General features: G+C 34.0%; 1 protein-coding gene across 9 annotated transcripts in view; it reads left to right on the forward strand.

Moving 5' to 3' along the window:
- The window catches only part of PUM2 (pumilio RNA binding family member 2), a 95,611-nt gene that overhangs the window by 52,984 nt on the left and 25,027 nt on the right, over positions 1 to 17,600 (forward strand). For 7 of the 9 annotated variants that reach the window (XM_057740457.1, XM_057740460.1, XM_057740462.1 and 4 more), the window contains 3 exons: positions 8,337 to 8,480; positions 8,597 to 8,887; positions 13,019 to 13,255. In XM_057740457.1, the coding sequence (XP_057596440.1) occupies positions 8,337 to 8,480; positions 8,597 to 8,887; positions 13,019 to 13,255 (672 nt within the window). The remainder of the gene's footprint in view (positions 1 to 8,336; positions 8,481 to 8,596; positions 8,888 to 13,018; positions 13,256 to 17,600) is intronic. The other 2 variants (XM_057740465.1, XM_057740466.1) reach the window with 1 other exon arrangement.

Genomic DNA, 17,600 nt, shown 5'->3' on the forward strand with positions numbered 1-17,600 from the left:
CCATTGCTAAGACCATTCTGGGTCCCTCTTGAGTTTTAGCTATAAATAGAAAAGGGAGAAGAGTCACGGAGTACAACAGTACTGTCTTACTAGATTCTAAGTAGGACTTGGATTGAAGAGAATGCTTCTGGCCTGTGTGTATTTGCTTCTCCCTTTAACTATTGCTTATCTTTTTAGAATTTTGGTGCTGGTCCTATTATTCATTTCGTATACATGCCTTTGCTCCTCTTCCTCATATTCAACTCATGTTCTTATTTACTAAAAACATCAAGGTATTTTGCTGTGAATTTTATCAACTTTGGTCTTCTCAATTTATTTTTATGTTCACTTCTTTTCATTCTATAAGAAAGCTCCTTATTGCTTTTTTGGTTTTGTTTCATTTATCAATGAACTCTACGTGGTAATCCTAAAAGAAAACCACTTTTTACACTATATCTAAAAACAATTGGCAGTATCTTTGGAGTGATGAGCAAATTAAAAGCAGGTAAAACTTTTAGGAAAAAAACAGATTGTTTTACCTAACCTTCTGAGCCACAACATTTACTCCCTTTACAACTATAAGTGTAAAAAACATTCTCATAAAAAGGGCATTACTAGAAATAATGTGTGTACCTAAGTGACTTGTTGACTTCACATGATTCCCTCACTGAAAAGCCTTTCTCTGATACCTTCTGTACTGTATTCTGCCCAGGACTGTGATGAAATAATTCTCCCTTATTCAAATAGTTACAAAGTTTTATGTGCTAATACAAAAGCTTGCTTAAGAAAATTAATGTTTATTTCTTCAAATCTCATACAGTCCTTAGCTTTTCCACCTTCTGTCCTTCACTTCTCATCCATCAAATCCCTGTTCCTTGTACTATATTGATTATAGACTGTCACTCCTTCTGCTTGATTATATATGCCATCCATTGTTTATTAGTCTCTCCTTTCAGTCTTTCTCCCTCTGCCACCTCCTTTTCTATAACTGCAATACTAGTCTGCTTACCTTTCAGAATTTATATTCTGTCCCACACTTCTTTTGAGCCCTGCCTCCATGATTCCTTTTTAGTAGCTCTAATGTAACTCAGTGCCAAAGTATGACTTCTCTCCTCCATCCTTATTTTTCTTAATTCTTTATTGTGTTATACAACTTTGTTATATGCCCAGCTTTCTGCAGCTCCTCTCTACTACATTTGTGTGATATTTTACTCTCCTGGCTTTCCTATCTTTCTTACTGCTTTTTGTCAGTCTCCCTTTCCTCTGTATGTCACTTAAACGTAAAAGACAGTTTGGCTTAGTGACTAGATGCTTTGGAGTCAGATCTGCTATATTGCTCTGCTACTTAATTGTGCGACCTTGGCCAAGTTACTTTCATCTTTGAACCGCAGTTTTAGTATTGGAAAAATAGAGGTATTTTATATTTTTTCTGTGGGAGAGTCTTAACTACTTTTATCTTTTCACCTATCATGCCAATACCAGTAAACCAGTGAGTTTACATCTGTATCTTGGATTCTCTTCTCAACACTTAACACATGTCTACCTTTGTACAAGATATTACCATGTGTATGTTCCTGCCACTCCTTAAACTGAAAATGTCCAAAAATGAACTCTCCTCTCCTAAATTTGCTTATCTTATTGTTTACCCAACTTCACTATTTCCCGCACTATCCCCTGGAGCCAGAAATTTTTGGCTTCATCCTCAGTGTGATCTTTAACTCTTAGTTTTCTTCTGTGCTCTGCATTCACTGACTTGCCAATTCTTGATTATCTCATGTTCACTTCTTTTCATCTCTGCTATTCTTGTTCAGCCTCTCCTATATCCTCCCACTAACTCTGTCTGCCTCCATTCTCTTCTGTTATTTCATCTTTTTATTCTCCTCTCAGTTACCTGTCAAAAATCCAGGTTAGTTTATACCATTCTGGTTCTTAACATTGTCATTAATGTAGCTCCAAACTACTGATACCTTTTAATCTAATCAGTAGTGTCCTGGTCCTATGCTTTAACACGCTAGACCAGATACTGTTCCACAAACACCCTTCTATGCCTTTAGTCCTAGCTAATATTTTTAGTTTAGAATACTCTTCTAGAAATTTTTAAGCAAAATTGGAATGTATAGTTTTACATTTTCCTTTTTTAAAGCCTTGCTTTGTACTTAGTGATTAACTTTCCTTTACATCTTTTAATTTGACCCTTTCCATGAAGCCTTCCCAAATCTTTCCCAGTGCTTGTTCATTAATAATTATTCCTCCTGGGACTTCCATGGTGGTCCAGTGATTAAGATGTAGCACTTCAGTGCAGGTGATGTAGGTTCAATTCCTGGTCGAGGAACTAAAATCCTACACACCGAGTGGCACGGCAGAAAAAAAGAAAAATAATAATAATCATTCCTCCTGTGCCATTCTTGTGACACACAGCTTGCTCCTTTCTTTAGTACTTCTGTCTGCCTTGCATTTCATCTAGCTATTTGTGATTTGTTTTCTTAATTTGCTTATTTTACCATGTTTGGAGGTAGAAAGTGTCTGAAAATTAAAGTGGAAGAATTATGTATTTCTCCATAAGGGAAGTTATTTGATCAATGTCATGTCTGAAAATGAATGACACCTTAGAATTAAGAATATAGTACATTACCTTCTCTACAAGTTGTATAATTCTTAAGTGTGGGAACCATTTCTTCTTTTTTAATCCCTTCTGTTTTATCAAGCTAAGTAACAAAAAGATAATACAATAAAAATTAGAAACTTTTTAACTGAATGATTATGAAAATGCTGCATATTTAAACTTGTAGGCTACACTTGAAAACAAAACAGAAGAGGAGTATATAGGCTTTTTTTTTAATTGAAGTATAGTTGATTTACAGTGTTGTTAGTTTCAGGTGTACAGTAGAGTCAGTTTATATATATATAAACTGACTTTTTCAGATTCTTTCCCCTCATAGGTTATTATAAAATATCGAGTATAGTTCCCTGTGCTATTGAGTAGGTCCTTGTTGGTTATCTACTATATATATAGTAGTGTGTATATGTTAATCCAAAACTTGTCTAATTTATTCCCCCACTTCCCTTTTGGTAACCATAAATTTGTTTTCTATGTCTGTGGGTCTATTCCTGTTTTGTACATAAATTCATTTGTATCTTTTTTTTTTTTTTTAGATTCCACATATAAACAATATCATATGATAGTTGTCTTTGTCTGGCTTACTTCACTTTGTATGATAATCTCTAGGTCGATTCATATTGCTGCAAATGGCATGAGTACATAGGCTTGAATGCACATTAGAAAATAAGTTTCTATCTGGGAACCATAAAAGGGAGAGAATAAACCCAAAGAATTGTAGAAGGAAGCCAAATAATGAAGATAGAAACTGATGTGGATGCAGTATAAGACAAACATACAGTTGAAAGGGTTATCCCAAAAGTTACTTCTTTGAAAAGACTAATAAAATTGATAAACCTCTGAGAGTTTCATCCAAAAAAAAAAAGGTAGAGAGTTTCATCCAAAAAAAAAAGGTATTCAATTTTCAATATCAGAAAATTGAATCATAAGAGGATGTTAGGATCCAATCTCATGTAAGAAATTGGCAATTGTAGACAAAATGGACAAATATGTAGAAAAATGCAACCAGACTCAAGGATATATAGAAAATTTGAAGTTCATTACCATTAAATCAATTGAGTAATCAAAAATCTTCCAAGAAAATTCCAGGCTAACACAACTTCAGTGGTGAATGATACCAGGCATTCAAGGAAGAAATAATTCCAAAAATTCCAATTTTTAAAATTCTAGAGAAAAAGAGGGTGTTTTCCCCATGCCATTTTATGGTGCTAACATAATCTTGATATTAAGACCTGTCAGACAGTGCAGAAAAGAAAAATTGTAGGCTAATCAGACTAATGAATATGGATTTAGAAATCCTCAAATATTAGCAAACCAGATCTAGCAAGAATCTAGCAGGATAATATATCATGAACAAGTTGCTTTTGTCCCAAGAATGCAAGATGGGCATTAGTAAATCACACAGTGTAATTTGACACATTAAACGATTGAAAGATAGTAATCATAAGAACTTCTCAAAAGATGCAGGAAAAGCATAATAAATTTATACGTTGGCTTAAAAAAAAAAAAACCTCTAACAAATATGAACCAGAAGATAACATCTTTAATATGCTGGGGAGTTGGGAGGGAATTAAACACCCCACCCCACTTCCCAAGGATGACAAACTTCATATTTATAGGAAATATTTGAAAGTTTTCCATCTAAGACTGGGAATAAGACAAGGATTTCTGCTAATGATATTTCTCTTCAACATTATATTAAAGATCCTAGCCAGTGCTATAACACGAGAGAAATTCTAATCAAATGAAAAAGTTCTGTAAAGAGAGAAACACAACTGTCATTTGCAGAAAAATGATCATATTAACTGAATCTGCAGATTAAGTATTAAAACTAATATGTTTTTGTTAAGGTTTTTGTATATAAAAATCAGGTTAAAAATTTTCTGTTAACCAACAGCCTTTTTTTTTTTTTTTTTTTTTTTTGCCACGCTGTGTGGCTTGTGGGATCTTAGTTCTGCACTCAGGGATTGAACTCAAGCCCACAGCAGTGAAAGCATGGAGTGCTAACCACTGGACCGCCATGGAACTCCCAACATAGTGTTTTGAAATGAAAAATTTGAAGAGTATTATTTACAGCAGTAGAAGTACCTAGGAATAAATCTAACAAAAAATGTGCACTATTCCTATGGGGAATAGCTTTGTTTAGGCATTAAAGGAGACCTAAATAAACAGATACCATTGGGCAACTCAGTGTTTTAAACATGCCAGTTCTCCCCATGTCAACCTGTAGTTTTAGTGCATTTCCAATAAAAAATCCCATTGGATTCTTCCTGTGTTTCTTTTTGGCAGCCGATACTAAAATTTAATGAAAATTCAAAGAGTCGATATTAGCCAAAACGCTTTTAAAGAACAAAAATAAATAGAAGGACTTGCTCTATTCTGACTTACACTCTATAGAGTAAGATTTACTTTAAAGCTGTGATTGAATTACTGCATGGAGAGACAGACCAATGGAACAGAATAGATACCCCAAAAGTGAGATTCCAAAGGAAATAGACACCTAATTAATAGCAAAGAAAACAGCAAAAAGCAGTAAGGAGGAATGACTTGTGTTATAAATAAGATGAAATGAAGAAAATTGGTTTTTGGGGGCAACAAATTGAACCCCTGCCTTACCCTGTGTTCAGTACTCAACTCCATTTGGACTGAAGTGTAAAAAGGTGGAATTTTAAAGCTATTAGAAGATAATATAGGGAAATTTTGTTGTGAAAATTAAGGAAATAATAAATTTGAACCCGTTACTTCAAAAGTCACCGCAAGGAGAATGACAGGTCAGGCTAAGAATGGAAGAAGATACTAGCAATACATTAAAACGGAGAAACACTTGAATCCAACATGCATAAAGAATTATAAATCAATAAGAAAAGGCAGCCCAATAGGAAAATGGGTGAAAGAGATTTGAACAGCTATTCCCCAAGGGGAAATCCAGATGCCCAATTAGCATATGAAAAGATGCTCAGCCTCCTTACAAAACCACAGCAGAATGCTTCTGCCTATCTTTCAGATTGGCCAGTTTTTAAAAGTCTGACAACATCAAGTATTATTAAAGTCATAGAGCAATGGGAGCTCTAATACCAAGGTGGTGAGTGTGTAAATTTGCACAACCACTTTGAAGGCAGTTTGGCATTATTTACCAGTTTGAAAACATACATACCCTTTGACTCAGGGTGTCAACTAGATATCAGATTAGAGAAATGTGTATATACAACACACCAGCATACTTGTACAGAAGTATTCATGGCAGTACTGTTGGCAGTGGCCCCAAACTGGTAACAGTGTAAATGTAGGATGGATAAATTAATTGTGGCGTTTGTCCAGTGAGGTGCTATGCAGTAATGAAGATGGGAACTAGAAGGTCTGTATATAAACACATGGATGAATCGTACATAATTTTTAAATAATTCAAGCCAAATGATTGTTTAGAGAGAGGCATTTATGGGAGTTACACAAGTGTAACTCTAAGGGAAAGAGAAGATTGTGATAAAGGAGGGACTTTCGAGAGGTGGTGCCGGGCAGTTTTCTATTTCTTGACTTGGATGGCAGTTGTACTTTTTTGTGTTGTAGTCATTATAATGTACTTTTGTTTTTTGTACTTTTTATATGTTTTATTTCACAATAACAATACAATTTTTAAACACTTCAGAAGTATCATGCTCTGCTAACCAAGTACATTTTCTGGTTAAGAAAAAAATTACTCTTAGCACCCTTTCTGTAGCTCCCCTCTGGTCATTTTTACAGCAAAACTCTTCAAAAGCATTTCTGTACTTATTTATGGTTCTTCCATTCTTTATTGAATACACCACAGTTTGGCTTCCATCCTTACCAGAGTGACTTCCATGTTGCTAAATTCATTGGTCAGGTTCTCAACTCTGGCTTTTAGCAGCATTTGACATTGTTGGTCACTTAGTCTTTATTCAGATTCTTTTTTCTTTTGGGATTTCCCTGGTGGTCCAGTTGGTTAAGAGTCTGCCTTCCAATGCAGGGGATGTGGGTTTGATCCCTGGTCAGGAAACTAAGATCCCACATGCCTTGGGACAACTAAACCCATGCACCGCAACTACTGAGCACCCTGGGCCACAACTAGAGAGCCCGTGTGCTACAACTACAGAGCCCACGTGCTCTGGAGCCCATGCACCACAACTAGAGAGAAGCCTGCAGGCCACAACTAAGACCTGACGCAGCCATAAATAAATGAATGAATGAAGGTTTTAAAAAAAGAAATTAACAAAAATTCTTTTTTCTTTGGCCTCCAAGAGACCACATTATTTGAATTTTCTTTCTTCCTTACTGGCTAATTCCTCTCAGTCTCTTCCCTGGTTCCTCCTCTCTCCAACCTCTTAATGTGAAGTACCCTCAGGCCATAGGCCCTGCCCTTTTATTTTCTTGGTGATTTCATCCTTTTCAGCTTATACCATCCTTATTTTGACCACTCCCATATTTATAATTCCAGCCTGAATCTCTCTTCTAAACTCTAGACTTGCATATCCTATGTGACAGTTACAGTTGAATATCTAATAATCTCAAGTTTATCATGTTCATTTCATGAGGAAGGAGAGGGCTTGAAAGCTCTATATTCCCTCCTAGGTTTTGCCCTGTGCTTCTCTTCACTTGGCTGGTCCTCCTAATTCATATCCATTGTATTAATCAAACAGTAATTGTGAAGCAGAATTACTGCACTTAATTAAAACAGCCTTTGCATGTGAAAGTTTTGGTCTTAGTGGGGAAGGTAGTCTTTAAAAGTATCTGAGGTTGCCAGTACATTTTTGGAAGTGATCCTCAGACTTTTGAGCCTGAGTCTTTGTTACTGTATACAGCCTTTCTCAACCTGACTTCTGGGAGAGAATAAGCCCTATTGCCTTAAATATATATATCCTCTGTGTGTGTGTGTGTGTATATATATATATACACATATATACACACACACACATATATACATTTACAGTTCTCTCCCATGCATCTTGAGTGGTCCTTATTATGCACTTGAGTGGTCTTTGTTGAGAAAATTGGCAAAATAGTCACTTTTCTGTTCAAAATAGTCATTTTCTGTTCTGTGGTTCAGATGAGGAATCCCAACTGAGAAGGTCTGTGAAGAGAGAAACTTCACTCACGCGTAATTCTGAATAATGCAAATTGTCACCTGCCTTGTGGTCAAGGCTGTTAATAAAACTAATGCCTATGTTATTTTTATTCACACTCCAGCTTGAAAACCTTTACAAGTTGACTGTTAAACCATGTGGTTTTATCTGTTTATATCATGATTTAATTTTTAAAGGGCTGCTTACTAATGAAAATCTAAGGGAATGCTGGTAATGAGGCATTTGGCTTAGAAATCTGCTAAATTTATTGCGTAATAAATCTTACAGTTTTCTTCCCTTAGTCATTCTATCCATTCTCCTCTCAGGAGCACTGACTAAATGGTAATAATTTTCAAGCATCAGCCCTTGATTTACCTATAGTTTCAATATCAAGGAATATATCTCATCGTTTTGTGGTCCATAAGTGAGAGGCATCTCTGTTAAAATTTAGGGTGAAAAAATACTTATGCTTTATTACATTTTCATACATTTAGTAATACCTTCTCATATGTGTTTGCTTTTTATATGGTAACTAGCAGTTTTACATTAACAGTATAAATAGCTGTGTTTTCTGGTTGATAAAAACACAAATGCAGGAGAAAATAAATACAAGTTTTCTATAATAAATGTTTTCATTGGCAAACATTTATTTTAATATTATCTAGGCTATCAAGTACTAACTCCAGCTGCCTATTATGATCAGACTGGTGCCTTAGTGGTTGGCCCTGGAGCAAGAACTGGCCTTGGAGCTCCAGTTCGATTAATGGCTCCAACACCTGTTTTAATTAGTTCAGCAGCAGCACAAGCTGGTAAGTGTAACTGACATTTTCAGGGATAATGTTTTTCTGGTGTTGTTTGAGATATTTTAAAAATAGAAAATGGTTTTCTGGGTAGTTTTAAGAAGAGTCTGAAATTTATTTTACAGCAGCGGCAGCAGCAGCTGGAGGAACTGCAAATAGTCTCACAGGCAGCACAAATGGTCTGTTCCGGCCAATTGGCACTCAGCCACCACCGCAGCAGCAGCAGCAGCAGCAGCCAAGCACTAATCTGCAGTCTAATTCATTTTATGGGAGCACTTCTTTGACTAATAGCTCCCAGAGCAGTTCTTTATTTTCTCACGGACCTGGCCAACCTGGAGGTACATCTCTTGGCTTTGGAAGCAGTAGCTCTTTGGGTGCTGCTATAGGCTCAGCCCTCACTGGATTTGGTTCATCAGGTAAGTGTCTTTTTAAGTTGAGTGTACTCTGCTAAGTGGACATGAGGTATATGTATTTGTTTTTAATATAAATATAAATAATAATAGCTTGTAGTATAGAAAGGACAGGAATAAGATACTGGTTTATTGGTTTAGTTTTGTAGATGAAAAACCACCTCCTGCAACATTTATGAATGTTTAACACATTTTCAGCAGCCCATCCTTTACTCAAATATAATACATTTTCCCCTGGCTTTAAGAATTATATTACTGTAATTTTTGTTTTAGTAAGGTTTGTTTGGGATAATATATATTATGCTAATTACTAGCTCTTCCCTTTTTCTATGATATTAATGTTTGAGGAAGTAAATATTTTGCCATCTTTAAGTTTCTGGTGTTTTAAAGTAATAATTATTTTTATGTGCTCATAAGATGATTTATTCTTATTAAATGCTAATTGTTGTTTATGGTCTTTATTTGGCATAGTATATAAAAATAAAATATAATGGAATATTCTAAACAGAAGCCCCTAAGTATGCCTATCTTTATTTTAAACAGTGTAGCCATTATCACTAAAAATTCATTTAAAAAGACTTTTTCCCCTCATATCCTAGTTTTATATATAATATTTAAGAAATCCAAATTTTAAATAGCTTCACAAAATAAATAATTTACCCACACAAACTGATTTTGTCACTGAGGAAAAACTGAAATCAGAAGAGGCCCACATTGACACCCTGTTGACACACATTGTATTATCAGTCTCTGGTGTTTCCAGAGTATTCAAGAATCATTAGGGAAAAAACAGCTTACTCTCATTCTCTTGGTACAGTTAACAGCCTTTTCTTTATGAGGGGTAGGGCCATTTATTCACACCTCAAGAGATTTTTTTTATTTCTCTGGTGTCCTTGAGTTTTAAAATCTAGTTCTCATCTGTTTTCCCACCACATTAAATTATATTCTTTTCTGATGTGAAGAATGGCAGAACTAACACATGCCAGTCATTACTAACTATGCTTGCCAATTTTCTAAGAAAGTATCTTCTGAAGTTTTTCAACATTCATATTTATAACAGAGATGGTCTAGGATAGCTATAAACTTTTAGGTGCAGAATGCTTTTTTGTAATAATGAAATACAAAGGGAAATATATTTGCCTGATACAAAATTGCCTCAAGAATGGACACGGGAACTTCTGAGGAAATACCTAGTGAACATAGAGACTACTGAGTCTTAATTTTCCTGTTTGATTTTTTTCATTCCTTTTGGAGCTTAAGTGTTTTTGTCTCTAGCCCAAGCGCTCCCATAGGCTCATTTTTTCATTTTTGTTTCCAACACAATTGACAAACATTTTCCCCAAATAATCCTAGATTACTGAAGAAAATCAAAAGAGCATATATATAACTTAAAAAAAAAAAAAGCTTTGTGGAAATAACTAGTTTCTATAGATTGTAGACTCTAAATAGTCGAGGAAAAATAGAGAAAAGACTTGACAAATCTCGTGTTCCCTTTTCTGATAAAATGTCACTGATGGTCTGGTATAGATGTGTAGGACCCCCAAGTTCCCATTTGTCTCTTAGTTGTAAAGACCCTTCCCCCTGCATTCAGGAACTGGTTAGTCGTGAACATTCTGTTCTCTGTAGTTGTCCCCTGCAGGTGCCTCTTTCCCCAAAACTGATCGTCTTCATTCCTCCCTTATTTATGAGCATTGCTTACTCCATTCTGGTTTCCAGTCTGAGGGACCTCTGTTTTACCTTGCTTCAGAGAACATTAACGATTGCCACCCCTAAATACCAGTAAATAACTTATCATCTTCCTCCTCTTGGACATTTCATGAGTGTTGATTCAAGTGCTGCACTTACGTTCTCTTCAAAGTCTACCCATTGCCGTTTCACATTATGGCAATTCCATACCTAGATGAAATCTAAAATATAATATGTTTATGTGCTCATGTACACACACAGTAACGTCATTCTCTTACCCATATGATGACATTATTAATGCTTAGCAGTGTTAAATACCCCAGTTTATAAGTCAGCTCTCCAGGAAGCATATCCATTGTAATATAGTAGTTAAATCACTATTTCTATGACCCATTATTTAGAATGTTCTTTTACAATTGAAAGTTTGTAACTTAACATTTTATCCACAGTTGATAAATGATTAGTGACTCCACTGTCTGTCTAGCCTCTTAGATATTTTAGGTACACTTTGTTTTATATTTTATAGTCATACTGTTGCAGATAATTTAGGCATATAGTAAAATTCAAAGAGCCAGCTTGTTATGTTTAAAGTAAAGCTATTTCTGAATTACTTTTAAATGTTTGGCTTGGCTTTTCCTTTTTAGAGGAAAATAATATTGCATGTGTCAAAACTATGGTTTCTTTGATTATTTGCCAGGGGAATGATAGTGCTGCTGCTCTCATTAGAGAGCTGTTGTCTTTTTCTTTGTCAGTTAAATTGTTTTCTGAAATAAATAGGAATTTTAAATGTAGCCATGTTTTAGAAAAATCACTTTGACAGTGTCCTTTTAAATTAGCATAGTTAATGTAGCATACATTGACAATTTTGCCAAAACCATTCTTACAATGGTGTTTATTTTTTGCTATTAAAATTGCATATAGTTATTTAGTATTTCCCTGTAATATATCTTAAAAAGTGAGAATTTCAATAAAACATGATCAGTCAGAAACTGCACTCACTGGTTTAAAAAGGTTGATACTGTTTATATAATATTTTGCTTAATACAGTAGTGTGAGCCTGGTATTTTTCCTTTATAGAATTTTTTATTTGGTAAAACAATGTAATTAAGTTTCCTATCTGTATTAATAAGCTTAACTTGGTCTACCATCACGTGCTCTGCTTAATTTTCTCTTTAATCTGTATCCCTGTGACCTATATATAATTGACTTGCTATTAGAAAACCACGACCTAATAGAAACTTTAAAATTCTCTTGAAAAGAATTACCATATTGGTCCGAATATAGAGCTTGTTCTTAAAAACCTTGACAGGTTAAGAAGTGTAATATGAAATTATTTTGGATGTAAAAGACTTCAGTTTAAAAAGGTTTAGAAATAGTAAAAAAACATACTTCAAAATACGGGCTCTAAGTGAGACTTATGAATTGGGAGTTTTGGACAACCCTTTTAAACACTTGGTAAAGAATTTGATTATCCAAAATATGTTGATTAACAGCCAGAGCTTGGGTTGCTCTTCTGAGCATGCATAGCTACATTGTAATATGAACCTACCATTCTTTTATGATTTTATGAAGCACAAAAGAAAAAAAGGACTAGAAGGTTAACATTGGGGATTAAGTGAAAAACAAACAAAAAAATCGGTATATAGTACAGTAAGGGAGGTGATATAATTGTATACCATATAAGAAAACAAAGGCTGATTAGTCTTTACCTGAGTAAGGGGTTCATGAGACCAGAAATAGAATCTTAGGAATGGACGATCCTGAGGGGTAAGTGAACACATGTCTTTGGTTGATAACAGTAATGAGAGAAAGTTTGATTTTTTTCCATACATATATTGTAATTTAGTTGTTGAAAGATAGGGAGAATGTAGTGTGAAAAGTACTGAGAAGTAAGCTGCCATCTTTATTTCACAGCTGACTAATATTCGGGCCAATATGAACTTAAAGGAGTATGGTTTGAACATAAGCTGGAAGCCAAATCAAATGTGAATGGCGAGGGAAATGTATTAATATTCTGTTTATCAGTATAATCTTTTCTTGGCATTGGGTTGAAGTCTAAGAACTTGGTTCCAGAGATTAGGATACTACCAAAATTTAAACTTACTGGAATTTAATCTCTAACATATCCTGAAGCGGACAACTTACAATTTCAGGGTTTATAAATCATACCAGGGTATTAAAGCACAGTAATCATAATGTGTCAATGGTAAATATGTGTGAAATAATGAACATCTGACTGCTCTTAAATATTTGGTTATTTTCTTGGGGTGCATTTATACCCTTTTATGATTAATAAGTTAGTATATATAGTTATCACAGTAATTATCTTCTCTATAATGTTTCTAAAAATAATTATTGTGATCACTTCTGTTATTTCCCAGCAAGAGTTGGGGATAGGTTTTATTCAGTTAACACTGTATGTAATTAGGGTTTTTTTTATTTCTTCTTCAGTTGGCAGTTCTGCAAGTAGTAGTGCCACAAGGAGAGAGTCTCTATCTACTAGCTCTGACTTGTACAAAAGATCTAGTAGCAGCCTAGCACCCATAGGGCAACCATTTTACAATAGTCTGGGATTTTCCTCCTCTCCAAGTCCAATAGGCATGCCTCTGCCAAGCCAAACTCCAGGACATTCACTTACGCCACCGCCATCACTTTCATCACATGGATCCTCATCCAGTTTGCATTTAGGTAAAAAAAAAAACCAAAACCCTTTTTATTTGTATGTATACATGTAAGTGTGTTTGTGTGTGTGTTTTATAATATGTGTAAAATATTTAATGTTGAATAAAACATGCCAAATTGCTTTTGCTTTTAGATAATAGCCTTTTGAAAAAGTTCTACTTTTGTGAAAATTCAAAGTGAGGGTCTAATGTACAGTAAGGTAAAGACCCCTATTGTATCGTATGTTCCTTTTATGAAATACAGTGCTGTGTTTTTTCTTGTCTGTGCTTTTGATTTGTGTGTGTTTTAGATCATCTGAAAAGTCAATTATTTATACATGATAGTGAAAGAAATTTCACGATCAAAAGTTTGTGCACACCAAAAGCAAAACATAAGTCACATAGTTATTGAATTTTAAATAATTTAGTTTAGTATGATGGTTTCTGCTTTGGCCTTTGAATGGCTATTTTACCAAAGGGTTATATCAGGGTATATAAAATGAGTGTGTTTGTGAGTTAGAGAATCTTATAATGTATGGGGTTTGGTCCATGTACTTCTCTTTTTGAACATGCTGTTTAAGAAAAAAATGTTATAGGCTTGTTGTACCCTTGAAGTTGGAACATTTGGAACTTTGATTCGTATCTGTATATTAAAATTGCCCCCACCCCAAGATTGTTTGAATTGGTGGTGACCTTTTTCCCTCTTCAGGAAGTATTTAGCCATGTAGTAACAGTATATTTTGAAGGGTTTTTGAATTTCAGAGGCTGTATATGAATCCCTTTCTCTTCAAAGAAAGTATTTTGTTAAAATTAGATTTTGGATTTTTGTAATTCTAGTCATTTCAACTAAAACTGAGGGATTCTATTGCTGATTTTTATGTTCTTGGGAAGTTTTAAATCAGCTTGTGATTTGAAAAGTAATGTTGCTTTTGTAAGCAGATATAAGTTAGTGATTATGTTTGACCCCCCACCCCCATCATAAGGCTTTAGCTATTTTTTCCTAAAGCTCAGTAATGTGGTAAGTGTCCGTGTAACAAAGGAATATTTTATAGTGATCATCATTTAGATTTATGTTATTACACAGTGGCTAGCTTTCTTTTTTAAAGACTGGTCCTCCACCCCAAATTCTGGGCCTTTGCTCTTTTGGGAATATTGACTATATACAACCAGTTAATTTATTTGGGGTCTTAAGATCTGCTTTGCAACACTATTTGTGTAAACTTGCCAGTTTTTAGCCTACCACCTTCCTTCATTTATCTCTTCTTAGTCACAGGAGCTACTCAATTCCTGATTTTTATTATTTCTATTCAGACCCACTTCTACCACTCCCATATAAAACATGCCTTTGAAGCTTTGAAATTGACACCAAAATTTGAAACAGAACAAACCTAAGAATAGACCTTTCATAGTAATTTTGTGTTTTATTTGTTAAGATTATATTTGTCATGTCTTGTCATTTTTTTCATAGGTAACTTTCAGATCAGATTTCTGTCAACTGTTACTGCTTATGTTGTGCTTTAGTGCCTGTATAAGTGGCATTAAATATTCTACATAGTTTGCTTAGAAAGTGGATTATAAATGACTTTTTAGATATCTCTAAATAGCAATCTAGATTTTTTTTTTAACTATAAACAACCCAGGCATATAGATGCTTATAGAAGGAATTCTAGTCAGTTATGAGAAGTAATCATCGTATGGGCCAGTAGTTCTACATTGTAGCCTGATACTTTTGTACCCATAGTTTAAGCTAAACTCCTTAGTTTAGCTTCACCTTGAAATCTAGTATTTAAATACACCTCTTATTGAAATTGTCTGTAGGTTATTTTCTTTTGTGATTCCACAGTTTCTTTTAGCTTTAGTCGTCTTATAACTAACAACCTTGTTTGTTAACAAGGAATAGACCCTGCCAAGTTGAAAATAATTCAGTAGATTTCATAAATTTGCTCTTTGCATGGTGTTGATGGAAATAATCTATCCTCCACTTGCATGACATTGAATCACAATGTGACTTAAATGCTCTCTGATATAAAAATATATGTATTTTAAATTGTATATCCCTGTAGTGGGTTTCTTCATGAATCATGTTATCAAGGCTGCTGATTTATAAAATACCTATGAAAACGAATTTGCATAGCCACTTAAAAAATAATCTTACTCTGCTCACATATTAAGAATATAGTAAAATAGGGATAAGTTCTCAGTTTCATTAATTAGTTTCAGCTGATTTTCTTCTGAGATTTTTAAGACACGTAACCATTATAGTTACTGGTAGGTCTGGATATCTGCATTCTTAAAATATTGGATGAAACAGGTAACTTTATTTTTTTTTTTTAAAACCACCTGTGCCTTTGCTCGTGCCAGCTACTTGATTCACAGAAAAAGTGAATAGCAACGCTGTGCGCTTCTGGCTTTCCAACAAAGATGTTTCATTTTTTAAAATAGCTGTCTTTTGATCAACTTAAATATTTTTAGCAGGATAACTAGTAGTCACTTTGTGATTGAAGAACAAGTATTTCAACCGATAGATTTTGGTTGTTCATTTTTTATAACCTAAAATATTTTTAAGATTTGCAACCTTGTTACTTTTTAAATATATTCAAGTCAGAAACATGAAAAAGTAATTTTATCTTCCATGTTCTAGTATGAAATTTCTAAGAGATAGAGATTCCTTTTTTAAAAACAATTATAGCCACAATATCATTATCATACCTTTTAAATTTATAAATTCTCATTACTCTAATTTCCCTAATTAACTTAAATGTCCTTTTACAGTTGTTGTGTTTGCATCAGGGTTCAAATGAGGTCTGTCTTTTGTTTGATATGTCTTTTAATATGGAACCATTTCCGCATCCTTTTTTTTTTCTTTACATTTATTTGTTGAAGAAATTTTGTCCTGTTGAATATCCCACATTCTTGACTTTGATGATTTCTTCCCCATGGTGGTATTTAACATGTTCCTCTTTTCTCTGAATTTCCTGTAAAATAGAATTAAATTTAGGGGTTCGATCTGGTTGTTTGTTTGCTTTGTTATTTGGTTCTGTATTTCTGCTGCACCATATCGGGAGACATGTCTGGTTATTCCCATTGTGAGGTTGTCAGCCAAATCCACCTAACAGCTTAGCAACAACTTCCAAAGGTGACTCGCAGGGTTTTTTTGTTTTTGTGTTTAAATCATCATTGTTCCCTGTAGAGTAAAATGATAGATTTTAGGATAGTTGATATGTTTCAACTATCTGGGATGTAACACTTTTTATACCTTTTCTTGATCCTAAAATGTTACTGTCTTTGGCCATTTTGACTCCATTCAGATTGGTTCCCACATTGACTACAATTTGTTAAAGCAGCACTTAAAATACTGGTCAGAGAAACAAGTGGAAAAGAACAAGGAAAGAGAACAACTTTAAGATTAGTGGTTTTTATCTTGAAATGCAAAGAGCTTTGTCAAATTCTGGGCTTCAAGTTCAGCATTGAATATTGAGAGAATTATTTTCTCATGTTATATTGATTTATAGAGTTGGGGGGAAAAGTCTTCTACCCGTAGTTGTTTTTTAAATTATTCTCTTATTTTGAGATCTTTTACTCGTAGTAAAAGAAGATTAAGTATTTCCAGTATTATTGTATTCATCTACCTGGAGCTAGCTAACTGGTTCTTTCCTTCCTTGTTTCCTTTCTTTTTCTTCTTTGAGTAAATGTTTACAATATGTTAGCGATTTCTTATTTAATCTTTATGCTCATAATAATTAGATTGATATGGAACTTCTTGGTATAAAGTAGTATTCAGTATTTTTATTTAACTTAGGGTTTGACAAACTAATGACTTTTTCCCTTGTACCTCTTCGTATTTGAACTGGCTTATTTTTTTCTTAAGGAAAAGGTACTAAAAAGTCTAATTCCAGCTTTGAACTCAGTGAAATTAGTTAATTCAAAGGTGGCTATCAGTTTTGAAGATTCCTTAATGTCATGTATTCAGTAATCAAATAGTGCTTTAACTTGTATTTAAAAAAACTTTATAACCTATCTTCTCTCCTAGTCACAGAAAATTTTATATGAAATGTAGACAGGCTAATATTAACTTTTAGGGCCATTTTCCTGTTTAGCAGTTTATCTAATGAAATTGTTGACTTTCGGAAGATTTGGTTATCCACTTCTCTTAGAATGAGATGCTTAAGAATTAAAACAAGTATGGCCAAATTGGTTGCAAGACTATGTGCAGTTTTTCTGAGTTTCATATGTGGTCCTTAAAGCAGAAAACAATATAAATTATTTTGAAGTTTTCATTGAGAGCACTCGTATCCTTTAAGTAGAAAGTTCCCTGTAACTGAGTAACATTTGAGAGTTTTCTAGAGCACCTTCATATTCATTATTTCATTTCA

The sequence above is a fragment of the Hippopotamus amphibius genome, chromosome 7, assembly GCF_030028045.1.
Source record: "Hippopotamus amphibius kiboko isolate mHipAmp2 chromosome 7, mHipAmp2.hap2, whole genome shotgun sequence".
In the NCBI taxonomy this organism is placed as follows: domain Eukaryota; kingdom Metazoa; phylum Chordata; class Mammalia; order Artiodactyla; family Hippopotamidae; genus Hippopotamus; species Hippopotamus amphibius.